Source organism: Syngnathoides biaculeatus, chromosome 13 (assembly GCF_019802595.1).
Source record: "Syngnathoides biaculeatus isolate LvHL_M chromosome 13, ASM1980259v1, whole genome shotgun sequence".
In the NCBI taxonomy this organism is placed as follows: domain Eukaryota; kingdom Metazoa; phylum Chordata; class Actinopteri; order Syngnathiformes; family Syngnathidae; genus Syngnathoides; species Syngnathoides biaculeatus.
The window spans coordinates 9,062,590-9,076,603 of NC_084652.1; the positions used below are offsets into that span (position 1 = coordinate 9,062,590).

The following is a 14,014-nucleotide window of genomic DNA, read 5'->3' on the forward strand; positions in this document are numbered from 1 at the left end:
CAAAAACCGGTTCAGGAAGTCGTCCTTCGATTAGTGATAAGCACCCAGTAGACATTTTTTTTTACACCAAACCCCAATTTGGACTAATCTCTCATAGCTTTTAGTCAGCGCCGCGGGCTTTTAAAAGGTCTTAACATTCCATCTCTAAAAGAAATGATATTGCTATCTGCTGCTATGAATCAATCCTTCATTTGCTGTTTATCCAGCAAGGTGGGACTGTGCGTTATTGAAATATTGTGTAAAAACCTAGCAAGAAATAGAGGTGTTGTTTGTCATGTTTCTCAGCTGCCAACTTTTATTTTGGATTCGGACCATGAGTGTGTTTGTGATATAACCTACAGTAAAAGTCTTGTGTATTCCTTCCAGTGCACTTTAGGACTGTAGACCACTTCCACTTCAAGGTCACGCTTGCTTGACTTATGAGATGTGATATATGACATACTTTCCCTTTTTTTCCTGCTTCAAGCGCTTCCTTCGCTCTCTTAAAAGGAGCCTAATGTCGCTGCAGGGAGTGGAGCCACTTTCTGCTCCATTGTAAGCAACCGTCGCACTCCTCTTGTGTGGATTTTGTTAAAATGTCAGTGGGATCATGGGCCATCCAGAAATCTCGCTTTCCATAATACCGTGCAGGCGAGAGATACAAGTTTGCATTTGTTCCGTGACCGTGCTCATAATTAAAGCATATTTCAAATCACGTCTCCCTGTTGAAATGAACAGAAATGCCATTAATCTCTTCCGGCCACCCCCCAAAAAGTAATGACATACTGTAAGAACAAATAATGTAAAGGATTACGTTTTTGCCATGTTTTTTTTTTTTTTTTTTTTTTTTGCTTCTTTTCAATGCACATTGTGCTGCTTTTTCTGGTGTGTGTCCCTTGGCTACCAAGTGGACAGACACACAAAGAAGAGTTTCACAATCGGTAAAATGCAGTCATTTTAGTAATTTTTTTTCATGAAGTCAAAATGACTCTTTTTCAAGAAAAGCAAAACAAAAAACAGCTAAACACTGCTATCTTATACTGAATTGCTCTTATTCCGTTGAGCACTAGCATCAACACAACACGCCAAGATTCTGATCAATTGCTAATTTAATATGGGAAAAAAAGTGCAAATTTATTACACTGTCATTGTTCTGTACCACTCAATGTATTACAGTTCTGCATGTGTGGGAAGGGGCGTTGTTGTTCCTTCTTAGTTTCGATTACTATTGTCTACATTTGTTGTCTCACCATTTGTGTTCATTTGTTTTTTGCTCAGAAGTCAAAGCAAAACAAAATCGACCAAACCACTAAGTCGAGTGTTTCGTATCGCAAGGCTTCACTGTATTTGCTTGTAAATACTTAAAAGAACAAAACCTCGATTGGAACCACTTTATATTCAGACTGCGAGAGGGATTATTTCAACTCATAAGGATTGTGTGACAGTGCCAATAGAATCGCTTGTCAAATGTGGACTGTCTGCACCTCTTGAGTCCACAAAAGGTCAGAACGATTGGGACAGCTTGCTGAGAGAAAGTCCCGAGAGACTTTTGGGCTTTCTCTGTGAAGTCGAGTCCAATTTTTTCAAAAGTCACCACAGAATGAATGTGTGATACTTTTTTTGTATGTCCAAAGACCAAAAGAAAAAAAATGGTGACTGGCTTGTGTGGGGAGGGTGCAGAACCTGTTCTAACTTACTTCGTTCTTTTATGAAGTGCGATAAATTTCAGGAAAAATGCACTCAATACAATGACTATTTGAATACAAATGGTGGAGCAGTTCATGTAGACAAATATAACCATTCACAGTATTATTTGTTCTTTGTGGAAAAACGACCATTGTTACTTAGTCAATTGTGAGTCTTCTTTTTGTGGAGTCTATACACATATGTTAGAAAGCCCCAAGGTAACCAAGGCACACACCTGAGCGAAGAAAATCATTTCACTACACTCCCATGCTGCAAAAAGTGGTATCCTTCCATATTTCAATATATATAAAAATCCTTATCACCACTAGTATGGAAGTAAATTAGTGCCACCAGGATATGAATTTGAAATGTAAAGTGATCACACTTTCAATAGTTGCTACGATTTGCAGTCTGAAATTCAAACGTCTTCGTATGTGACGTCACGTGACTAAGAAAGTGTAACTGTCATTGGCTGGCTGTTTGGTTCTGACCTGAAGTAACCCTGCCCGGTGGCACAGATGGTGAATTTTAGACAGCGAATCGTAGCAACTATGGAAAATGTGATCACTTTACATTTCAAATTCAAATCCTGTTTTCTGTGGCATTTCAAATTCAAGTCCTGGTGGCGCTAATTTACTTTCATATGCTAGTTCTTGACGACATCCACGGCTAGCCCTTCTATAGTCTTTACTTCTTACTTCCCAATAACTCATGCGTTTGTTCTGTAATGATAAATCATTTGCAGACAAAACAGACCAGTCCACAGTAGTTGACCTTCACGATTCTTCTCCCAGATTGCCATTAGGAGTCATTATCTTTAACACTAATCACCCCTCCACACACACACCCGTAGAACAGCAATACACTGAAGGGTATAGAACGTCGTCACTCAAAGAAACACTTAATTGTTTCAAAGTAAAGAATGCGCAGATTAAGCGTCATAGTTATGTATTGTGTTTCGCAAACGGCCGCCAATAACGCCGTCCCAGTGCCGTTTCTCTTCCTCCGCGTCACATTCACGATATAATAACCGAGAGGAACCACGCTGATGATAATTGCATCCTATTTCCATTCCAACACCCCCCCCTCCTTTAGATTTCTCACCCTTTTTCCCACCTGTGTGCAGTGATGGTAATAAAAGGTGTCAGGGTGATTTTACTGCTAATGTTATAGGAGAGGAGCTCATCCGTTTGTCAAAAATGCATTTTTTAGCGGCGGCGCGCTTTCGGAATGGAGCAGAAGACGTGTGGTGAAACTGTTCAAGGGAGATATGTTAATGGGCTGATAATGTGATGATGTTATGCAATGCAAATTAAAGACGACTGAGCGTTATATTCAGCTTTATTACTCCAAACGCTTTTGTTCGGTCCCCTCTCCCCGTCCTCTTAAGTGCCTTTGGGTTTTTACAGTAGATTAGATTCGCCTTCCCACTGTCGTATCGCCGCACAATTGCTCGTCCTTATCGGCCGAGGCTTTGGCGGGGTGAGATTTTATCTGAGAAAAGTCCAATTGAGAGGCTTCTCGGAGACGAAGGCACCTCAGCTCGTTGGAGTTGAATCGTCGAGGCGATCTCGTCTCTCAGCTCAGATCTGTCATACCCGCCTCCTATCTGGAAATAGCGAGCCAGGCCACATGCAGTATCTCTAAAAGTTTAGCAGTGTGTCGCGTTCGTGTGTCCTTGCCAGTGTAACTCACCCAGAAATACACTTCCCAGGTTAGCAGGTGAAAAGCAGCCTGCACTGTGACGTAGTGTCACAGTTTATCATTTGTGCTCCCTCTCACATTTTTTTTTGTTTTTTATGAGTTTTACCTCTCGGGAGGACAGGGTTGGTTGTCCCACTTCACTGTGTTGTTAAATGCTCAGCATTGAAACGGCTTTCAAGATGCAATTAACTCACCGTCAGAACGTGCACATGAAACAAAAACATCACGGGAATGCTTGTTACATACTATTTTGTCCCATTATTTGGGGGAATATATTTGAAAAAGGCACAAAGAAAGGATTTCATCAGAAAGTTTAATTGCAGTGGTAAATACATAGTTCAAGGTGAAATCCTCGGAAGAGGAAACACTTTAAGGCAGGCCTGCTATAGTATATCACAATATGAAGAACAAAACAAAGGCCAACAACTTTCTGGTTTTTGACATTGCCTACGAGCAGGGTTTCGATGAATTTTTTTTGTTTGTATTTTTCCCCCCAGCTGTTGCTTACCCATGCATTGATATATTAGCAATATCTCGTTCTGTAATTTCTATCCAAGTCCTCGAATGTCCTGTGGATGGGTTTATTCAATCGCACCTTCCGAATGGACCTTTCCGACCCGTCAATCGCTCATACAAGTATAGGCAATCAGAGAGCCGCGTTGCCTTAACCCCTGGCTTGACATGCCCATGCCGCCATGTTGTCCCACAAGCAATGCTGGTTATCAGTAGCGTGCGCTTGGAAAAATGAAAATGGTCCTCAGATGTGCTTGGGAAACGTGCAATTCTGATGAAAGATATCTGGCTAGGTTACAAGGGGCCCGGTTGATTCATTTTCCAAAGCCTAAAACACAGTTGACAAAGTGTCTACGATGGTTTAAGGCTCACCAAAGAGTGCACGTACAACTAAATGTGAACAATATCAACAAACACAAGGCTGTATGTTCAAGGGTAAGTCGGGTTAGTGATACGTAAATGCGCCATGTCATGCAAGAGAAATGTCTATTTGCCTATTTGTATCGCATCGGACTTTTTAGACGGAGCACTGGGTTCAAGTCAAGTCCACTATTTTATCCTGTTGGATTTCAATATGAAGTTTTTGAGGCATTAAACGTTTTTGCATCAATCGTCAACATTTCGGTGTAACTCTGACATTGCTTCCTGCTCCGTCCAAAATCTTAATTCCGTGTACATATCTTCTTCTTCTTCTTCTTTTCCTTTCGGCTTGTCCCGTTAGGGGTCGCCACAGCGTGTCATCTTTTGCCATCTTAGCCTATCTCCTGCATCTTCCTCTCGAACCCCAACTGCCCTCATGTCTTCCCTCACCACATCCATAAACCTTCTCTTTGGTCTTCCTCTCGCCCTTTTGCCTGGGAGCTCCATCCTCAGCATCCTTCTACCAATATACTCACTCTCTCGCCTCTGAACATGTCCAAACCATCGAAGTCTGCTCTCTCGAATCTTGTCTCCAAAACATCCAGCTTTGGCCGTCAGAGCTGATCCCTGATGCAGTCCCACCTCCACCTTAAATTCCTCTGTCACACCTAAGGCACACCTCACCATTGTTCTGCTGCCATCATACATGTCGTGTACTATTTTAACATACTTCTCTGCCACACCAGACTTACGCATGCAGTACCACAGTTCCTCTCTTGGTACTCTGTCATAGGCTTTCTCTAGATCCACAAAGACACAATGTAGCTCCTTCTGACCTTCTCTGTACTTTTCCACGAGCATCCTCAAGGCAAATAATGCATCTGTGGTACTCTTTCTAGGCATGAAACCATACTGTTGCTCGCAGATACTTACTTCTGTCCTGAGTCTAGCCTCCACTACTCTTTCCCACAACTTCATTGTGTGGCTCATCAACTTTATTCCTCTATAGTTCCCACAGCTCTGAACATCCCCTTTGTTCTTAAAAATGGGAACTAGAACACTTTTCCTCCATTCTTCAGGCATCTTTTCACCCGCTAGTATTCTGTTGAATAAGTTGGTCAAAAACTCCACAGCCATCTCTCCAAATTGCTTCCATACCTCTACCGGTATGTCATCAGGACCAACTGCCTTTCCATTTTTCATCCTTTGTAGTGCCTTTCTGACTTCCCCCTTAGTAATCATTTCCACTTCCTGGTCCTTCACTCTTGCCTCTTCAACTCTTCCTTCTCTCTCATTTTCTTCATTCATCAACTTCTCAAAGTATTCTTTCCATCTATTTAGTACACTACCGGCACCAGTCAACACATTTCCATCTCTATCCTTAATCACCCTTACCTGCTGCACATCCTTCCCATCTCTATCCCTCTGTCTGGCCAACCTGTAGAGATCCTTTTCTCCTTCTTTCGTGTCCAACCTGGTGTACATGTCTTCATATGCCTCTTGTTTAGCCTTTGCCACCTCTACCTTTGCCCTACGTCGCATCTCGATGTACTCCTTTCGCCTCTCCTCAGTCCTCTCAGTATCCCACTTCTTCTTCGCTAATCTCTTTCCTTGTATGACTCCCTGTATTTTGGGGTTCCACCACCAAGTCTCCTTCTCCCCTTTCCTACCAGATGACACACCAAGTACTCTCCTGCCTGTCTCTCTGATCACCTTGGCTGTCGTCGTCCAGTCTTCCGGGAGCTTCGGTTGTCCATCGAGAGCCTGTCTCACCTCTTTCCGGAAGGCCGCACAACATTCTTCCTTTCTCAGCTTCCACCACATGGTTCTCTGCTCTACCTTTGTCTTCTTAATCTTCCTACCCACCACCAGAATCATCCTACATACTACCATCCTATGCTGTCGAGCTACACTCTCCCCTACCACTACTTTACAGTCAGTAACCTCCTTCAGATTACATCGTCTGCACAAAATATAATCTACCTGCGTGGTTCTACCTCCGCTCTTGTAGGTCACTATATGTTCCTCCCTCTTCTGGAAATAAGTGTTCACTACAGCCATCTCCATCCTTTTTGCAAAGTCCACCACCATCTGCCCTTCAAAGTTCCTTTCCTGGATGCCGTACTTACCCATCACTTCTTCATCACCCCTGTTTCCTTTACCAATATGTCCATTACAATCTGCACCAATCACAACTCTCTCCCTGTCTGGGATGCTCAGAACTACCTCATCTAGTTCCTTCCAGAATTTCTCTTTCAACTCTAGGTCACATCCTACCTGTGGTGCATAGCCGCTAACCACATTATACATAACACCCTCAATTTCAAATTTTAGTCTCATCACTCGATCTGATACTCTTTTCACCTCCAAGACATTCTTAGCCAGCTCTTCCTTTAAAATAACCCCTACTCCATTTCTCTTCCCATGTACTCCGTGGTAGAATAATTTAAACCCTGCTCCCAAACTTCTAGCCTTACTACCTTTCCACCTGCTCTCTTGGATGCACAGAATATCAACCTTTCTCCTAATCATCATGTCAACCAACTCCTGTGCTTTTCCTGTCATAGTCCCAACATTCAAAGTCCCTACACTCAGTTGTAGGCTCTGTGCATTCCTCTTTTTCTTCTGACGCTGGATCCGGTTTCCTCCTCTTCTTTGTCTTCGACCCACAGTAGCTGAATTTCCACCGACGCCCTGCAGGTTAGCAGTGCCGGGGGCGGGCGTTGTTAACCCGGGCCACGACCGATCCGGTATGGGATTCTTTAGATGAACGCTCATATTTGTTTGGCACAGTTTTTACGCCGGATGCCCTTCCTGACGCAACCCTCTGCATTTATCCGGGCTTGGGACCGGCCTACAGATTGCACTGGTTTGTGCCCCCATAGGGCTGCATTTAATTCCGTGTACATATCCTTGCGTGAAATAGTTGAGACCTCTCTGTAGAACTCTCTTGAACAAGTCTGACACATTTGAAAAAAAAATGACACTGCAATATTATCTGGAATACGCGATAATCGACTTCAAACCTGTTCTGTTCAATCAAGCTTGTGGGACATGTGTTAGGGGGCGGAGCTTAAGATCGCCATCAGAAAGGTCCATTGCCGTCACTACTGCATGTGTTGTGGTCAAAAAATGTTCTTCTTTGTTTTCCCTGTAATGTGTCTGACCATTTTTATTTGGGGGAGGGGGGGTAAAAATTGACAAAGGAATAAATAGTGCATGCATAATTTAGCCAAAAAACATGACTAAGAAACAACCCGTGACTTTGAAGTTATAGCTAGATAATGACAAATAAAAATGTAGTTTAGTTAAGTGTGCGTATGTCAAAAAATGAGGCGGATTACAAAGCAGACACCCACCATAAGTCTGATGCCCTTGACGAAAACCACCACTAATAATACATTTGTTCTATATATAGCTTTTCTAGATTTTGTAAAGACAAAAACTCTTTACAGCTAAAATTACAAAAACATTTGCGTTCATCATGCACTGGAGATAAACGAAAATTCCACTTGTAAAGCAGTAACATTTTCCTCCACTTTCTTCACCGGGTTGTGTCCAATTTGTGAAGATATCACATGAATGATCCTCAACTTGTGGATGAGTGATTTAATTCATTAATTCTAGTCCAAAAATATAAAAATGGCCCTTGCGTCCTTACATTTTTTTTCAAATTGCATCCTTTGGAGGAAAATTTGGACACCTGCAGTTTAAACACAACATATCCCCCCGCGTGAGTTCGCTGTACTTCAGAACCACAACAGTACGTTTTTGTTGTGCAGGTTTGGACAATATTCAGAGGGTCTCCGCTCAGGGCCGCTACGAGCTTAGGATCGACATGAAGGACGGGCAGGAGTCGGTCTATGCCAATTATGATAAATTCTCCCTCGGAGATGCGAGGAACCTGTACAAGCTCAGGATCGGAGAGTACAACGGGACGGCCGGTAAGTGCTCGATTTTACTCGGGACTTTTTGCGGACTTTCATTTTTTTCAGTGTTGCTAAGATTAAAAAAAAAAAAAAAATGGTGACTTCTGCTCCTGTTATTTTTCTCCAGCCTGCTTCCCCCCCCCCCCCCCCACAGCATTCAACGCAGCCATAAGCTGCAAATTGTGCTCATGATTATAATCCTTTCAGGCCGTATATATCTTTTCAACGCCTGCCTCTTCTTTACCATCCCCGCATCGTATTGTCGTGCACCGCAGCCATGGCAACTGACGCCTCCCCCCGTGTCCCGCTTTCTGTTTTTCCTGCCAACCCAGGTGACTCTCTGAGCTACCACCAGGGACGACCCTTCTCCACGAAAGACAGGGACAACGACATCGCTGTCACTAACTGTGCCTTGTCCTACAAAGGAGCCTGGTGGTACAAGAACTGCCACCGCGCCAACCTAAACGGGAAGTACGGCGAGTCCAGGCACAGTCAGGTCAGTCCAAACATGGCGACAATAGCAGTGCGTCATCCACTTGAAAAGACATATTGGGGGGGAAATGAAAAAAACTGTCTTGATAACTCAAAATTTTCAGGAGGCGGGAATGCGGGTTTTAGTGGTTTTGGCTTGTATGCATGCTGCCATCTCTCGGCCAAAGTCAGATTGCTCGCTGGCAATCCTAGTGAGGATAAGCGGGATAGAAATTGGACAGTTGAGTAGATAGAAGAATACATCTTATGTCATAGCGTTTTTTTCTATCCCAAATTGTCTGGATGATTAAATAATTGCAGGGAAGTAATTTGTCAATTTGTGAGCTTTCAATATACTAAAACTGTAACAGGATATTAAACTACAAAAAAAATTAAAATGAAAACTGGTCATTTTATTTCAATTGCATGCAAACTGTGGAATTTTCTTTGTAATTGCACTTAAAGTTGAACTACAATTAGTAGTTTTCAAACACTGAGATGTAAGAAGCAGAAAGGCTCGTCCATCCATCCATTATCTTTACTGCTTATCCTCACGAGGGTCGCGAGGAGTGCTGGAGCCTATCCCAGCTGTCAACGGGCAGGAGGCGCAGTACACCCTCAACTGGTTGCCAGCCAATCGCAGGGCACATCGAGACAAACAGCCACACCCACAATCACATCGAGGGGCAATTTAGTGTCCAACTAACGTTGCGTGTTTTTGGGATGTGGGAGGAAACTGGAGTGCCCGGAGAAAAGCCACGCAGGCACGGACGGGGAGAACATGCAAACTCCACACGGGCAAGTCCGGGATTGAACCCGGGACCTCAGAACTGTGAGGCCAACACTTTACCAGCGGTTCTATAAAATAAAGTATGACCAGCATTATATCATCGCCTGTATATCATTTCACAGAAAACCCAAATGGTCGTTCCCATTTGAACGTTTTTTGTTTTTTTTCAGGTAAGAGTAAATGTAACAATGTTTCATTTGGAAGGTTAATGATCATTCACATGAAGCTTCCCGCCCAATTGTGTTGGTGATGGAAGGCTCCGTCGCTCCCGACTAAACATCCTCGACCGACGTGCCCTTGAGCAAGTCACCAAGGGCCTGACTAACCCTCGCGTGTGTGTGTGCTTTGTCTACATAAAGAGATGGGGCAAACCCTCTTCCTAATAGCCCCTCGGGGGCTAATTAGGTAAGTGAATCAGATTGAACGGCCACCCTGGCCGCGCCGATTGGCCTGCTGTCGGAGCACTAATGAAAGGTCACAGATCCCGAGGACCGTAACTGCTCCAGCAGTTGTCCGCCCATTATGAGACGTGATATTTATCGATCCAAACTGTCTGCCGTGCTCCCCCGAACCCCCCACCCACCCCGGGGGGATTGCACTCTGGGAAATCATTGAATTCATCCTGGAGCGCGCAGGTGAAATACGTGGAGGGAGGAAAAAGGCCACAGTTTATCACAGCGGCTGTTTGCATGCGTGTGTGTGTCTCTGTCATCTGGTCCTCCTGAGAAGCGTCTTCGCCCGGCGCCGAGGAAGCGTCGTGCCAAGTGGCAAACCCTCCGGAGCGTTCCCGAGCCCGCCTCGTAACCTTTTCCGCCGTCATTTTGAGAAGCGGAAATGATTCAGAGAGACAAACACACCGAAGATGAAAGATTATGATTATTAAAGGAGCTATAAAGTGAACCCCTGTTACTGCACCAATCAAAAATTGATACGCTGTATCGACAGGTGGCGGAACTGCTTGTGGAGAAGCTGGGGAGTTTTTGATAGGGACCACCGAGTCCAATAAACCAGGATGATGAAAACATGCCAGAAAAGGAAGTTAAAAAAAAAAAGTTTTACAGTGCATAACTTTATTTATAATAGAAGTATGTATGGCTCCAAAGCAAAGTGAGTTTGTCAGCGGAATGCACAGTTCATCCAATTAAAAGGGTGATCATTGCCAAAATATCTGCATTCTCTCCTTTAGGCTGCCATCTCTAATTTTTACATAAATATTTTTTGCTCCCAAATAGTCGGTGTCAATGATGTCCGTGGTTTCCAAGCAGCTTTCTAAAAGTCGTCTTGCTCTCGCAGGGAATTAACTGGTACCACTGGAAAGGACACGAGTTCTCAATTCCCTTCGTGGAGATGAAGATGAGGCCGTTCAACTTCCGGAGCATCAGCAGCAAGAGGAGGCGGTCGGCGCCCGTATAGACGCCCGTTTGAGCCGCCGCCCAGCTGAGGGGCAGAGACGGATGGCGTTCGGGTGACTGGTTTGCCGTTCGCGATAGAAAATCAGGAACGTGTAAAAGTGAGATTAATCTGGCATTTCTTTTTCAAAAATTCACTGGAAAAAAATCATCCATGCATTATCTGAGCCGCTTATCCTCACGAGGGTCACAGGAGCGCTGGAGCCTATCCCAGCTGTCAACGGGCAGGAGGGGGCGTACACCCTGAACTGGTCGCCAGCCGATCGCAGGGCACGTGGAGACAGATAAGTCGCACTCGCAATCACACCTATGAGAAATTTAGAGTGCTTAATTAATGTTTTTGGGATGTGGGAGGAAACGGGAGTGCCCGGAGGAAACCCACGCAGGCACGGGGAAAACATGCAAACTCCACACAGGCCAGGCCGGGATTTGAACCCCAATCCTTTAAAGTTTGAGGCTGACGCGCTTCAGCTGCTCCACTGTGCCGCCCAAGTAATATTTCCCGATTTGATTTAAGGCTCAGAATATAAAATACTAATCTGAATCTACAATGTGAAAATCTACTTTATCTTTTTCGTTTGTTAGCAATACCCAAATAATCATCCACTAGTTCACGTTTGCTTTTATTTTTCATTGCCAATTCAATGTGGAAAGAGCAAATTCTATCCAGTTTTATTAAGCTTTTTTTTTTTTTGGGGTGGGGGGGGGTGAAATGAAAGGCAACAAGTGTTTCTGCATTCGGCGGGCATCTTAAGAAAACGTCACCCGACATCTGTCGGTCTCTGCCTCCCATCCGCGTAGACTCGTCTGTCCCTGCTGTCCTTCCTCCCGGGAGATGAAGACACTGTATGTAATTTATTCAACTCCTTGAATGACTGACTCTTCTGCTGTAAAAAATACAAAACCGCAACCCCAAAAAAAAGAAAAAAAACAATAACAAGGATGCCCTATTTTACCGTCAACAATAACACTTTTAACAACAACTATAAAGGCCGTTACTGTAAGATATATAAATATATTTTTGTAACTGATATTGTCAGAAAAAGGTCCATCATATTTGATTTGATGCCTTTTCCATTATGAGATTCACGCAAAGCCGACAACACGAACCTCTTTTACGCGGGTCGTTTCCCCAGTTGCACTTGTGTACAACGCAAGTATTATTCCATCTTTTGAGGCGTTATCGGAGTCCTGTAATTATTGCGGTGCCTTGAGGTATGACTTTAATTCGTTCCGCGACCACGCTCGTAACTCAAAACACTGGTGCATGAAATGGTCTTTCCCCGTTGAAATTAACGGAAATGCCGTCGAGGCCCCCACCCACCCAATGAAGACCTACATTTTTGTAGTGTTTTCTAATCAAGAAAGTACTACTCTATAATATTGTACTTTATTTAAACGTATAGTAATAACATAATTAAATGGAATGTTAGGAATTAAGCAGTTTGTTGTGATTGTGCCGCTCCTGGTGTGTGTGCCTTGGCAAACTGGGGCCCGTGCTGTATTCAAGACAGTCACAAATCCTCAGTGAGCTGCAGTAATATTTGTTTTTTTTGCAATAAATAATTTATGACTGTAAGTACAATAGGTCCACGCATCGCTCCATTTTTTTTTTTTTTTTTTGCCATCCGTTTATGGCATTTTCCATTGTTCAATAGATTTAAGATAAGATGACTTTCCTTAAGCAAACCTATGTGGTTGTTTTCAAAACGCAGTAGTTCTTTTTATTTTGTTTAATTTGACAATAAACGGCGTGAATCCTCTTTTCTTCCCCACATTTGCTTCTTGCGAGTTAAGTTTACTGCTATCATACAGCGCTCAGATCTCAATTTTTTTTTTGTTCCTTGCATGCAAAGTAATTGCTTTTTTTTTTTTTTTTTTAAATCTAAGGTATGTAACTTATAGCTTCAGGCCCTGCTCTACTATAAATCAGAATAATCTTTGTTGCGTCAAAGCACACATTTCACCGTTAAAAAAAAAAAAAAAAAAATCTCACAGTGCACCAGCAAACAAAAAATATGAAAATGGAAATCTCGATGATCCTAGTCTCAAACTACTCACAAATATACTGACTCAGTTGTTTGAACGGCAACAAGTAAATGTTAATTGTACCATTTGTCATCTCGCTGAAGAAGATTTAACCCTTCTGTCCGTCGCTTTATGTTTCCGGCAAAGATACATCACTTGTGGTAAATGGACAAATCATTTTGCTGAAATATAAATCATTTTCCCACAGCACACTTTCTAGAGCGTTGGCTTTGCTGGATTCGGTGTTAACATTGTAATGCGATCTACTATATGATACAGTATTTGTGTTCATTGTCAATACATGTTTTTTTTTCCTCTTCATTTCCATGTTCCGTGTTTAATTTACTTAGTTTCTTTCGTTGTTGTATTTTAGCTTAAAGTAGACTACATGAGTGTTTCATTTTGCTGTCGGGATGGTTTTAATGCCAAAGATGCGGACCATATTACCGTATTTCCCGGCCTACAGAGCGCACCTGGTTATAAGCCTCAAGCAGTACATTTGTAAAGGAAATACCATTTGGTACATACATAGGGCGCAGTCGTGTAAAAGCCGCAAGTGTGCACATTGAAACAAGAGATATTTACAAAGAAAAACTGTATCCAGAGGGTTTAACGCTAGCGCTAACAGGGCCGGACAGGTAAAAGTCACTTCCTCGGCACATATATTCCACCGGTCTCACTCCTACCTTTTCCGCTCGAGTGCCCCTTTGCGGTCGTTACAAAAAATGCACAAATTAGCCGCATAACCGCATAAATCGCAGTGTTGAAAGCATGTGAAAACATTTGCGTCTTATAGGCCGGAAATTATGGTAAATTAGCGGGTGAGATTAAAAAAACAGTCAACAAAACAAGCACCCGCTATGGAATTCCGCTGTTAGTTTCTTTGAGTGAGATGGTTCAGTGTTTGTGTAAAGGAGTCATAGTTTGCTTCTTTTTTAACAAAATTCTGAACTTGAACCTTTTTCTTAACATTTCTGCGTTACAATTTCATCCAAATACTCCAAGGATCCTTGGTCAAGTATCTTATCTCGAACACTTGACCATGTATTCATCGGCGCAACTTCACTGAGCAAAATGGAGTACATTGTATGTGTTCCTTCTGAGAAGCTAACGCTAATCTATGAATAAAACCCGACATGGTTTAC

The 14,014-nt window shown here is 43.1% G+C and overlaps 1 protein-coding gene across 1 annotated transcript in view; it reads left to right on the forward strand.

Annotated features, from left to right (window-relative positions):
* The window catches only part of tnr (tenascin R (restrictin, janusin)), a 141,230-nt gene extending 128,541 nt beyond the window's left edge, over positions 1-12,689 (forward strand). The window contains exons 29-31 of the mRNA XM_061840261.1: positions 8,025-8,186; positions 8,504-8,667; positions 10,726-12,689. Of these exons, the coding sequence (XP_061696245.1) occupies positions 8,025-8,186; positions 8,504-8,667; positions 10,726-10,845 (446 nt within the window). The 3' untranslated portion in view covers positions 10,846-12,689. The remainder of the gene's footprint in view (positions 1-8,024; positions 8,187-8,503; positions 8,668-10,725) is intronic.
* The last annotated feature ends 1,325 nt before the right edge of the window (positions 12,690-14,014 follow it).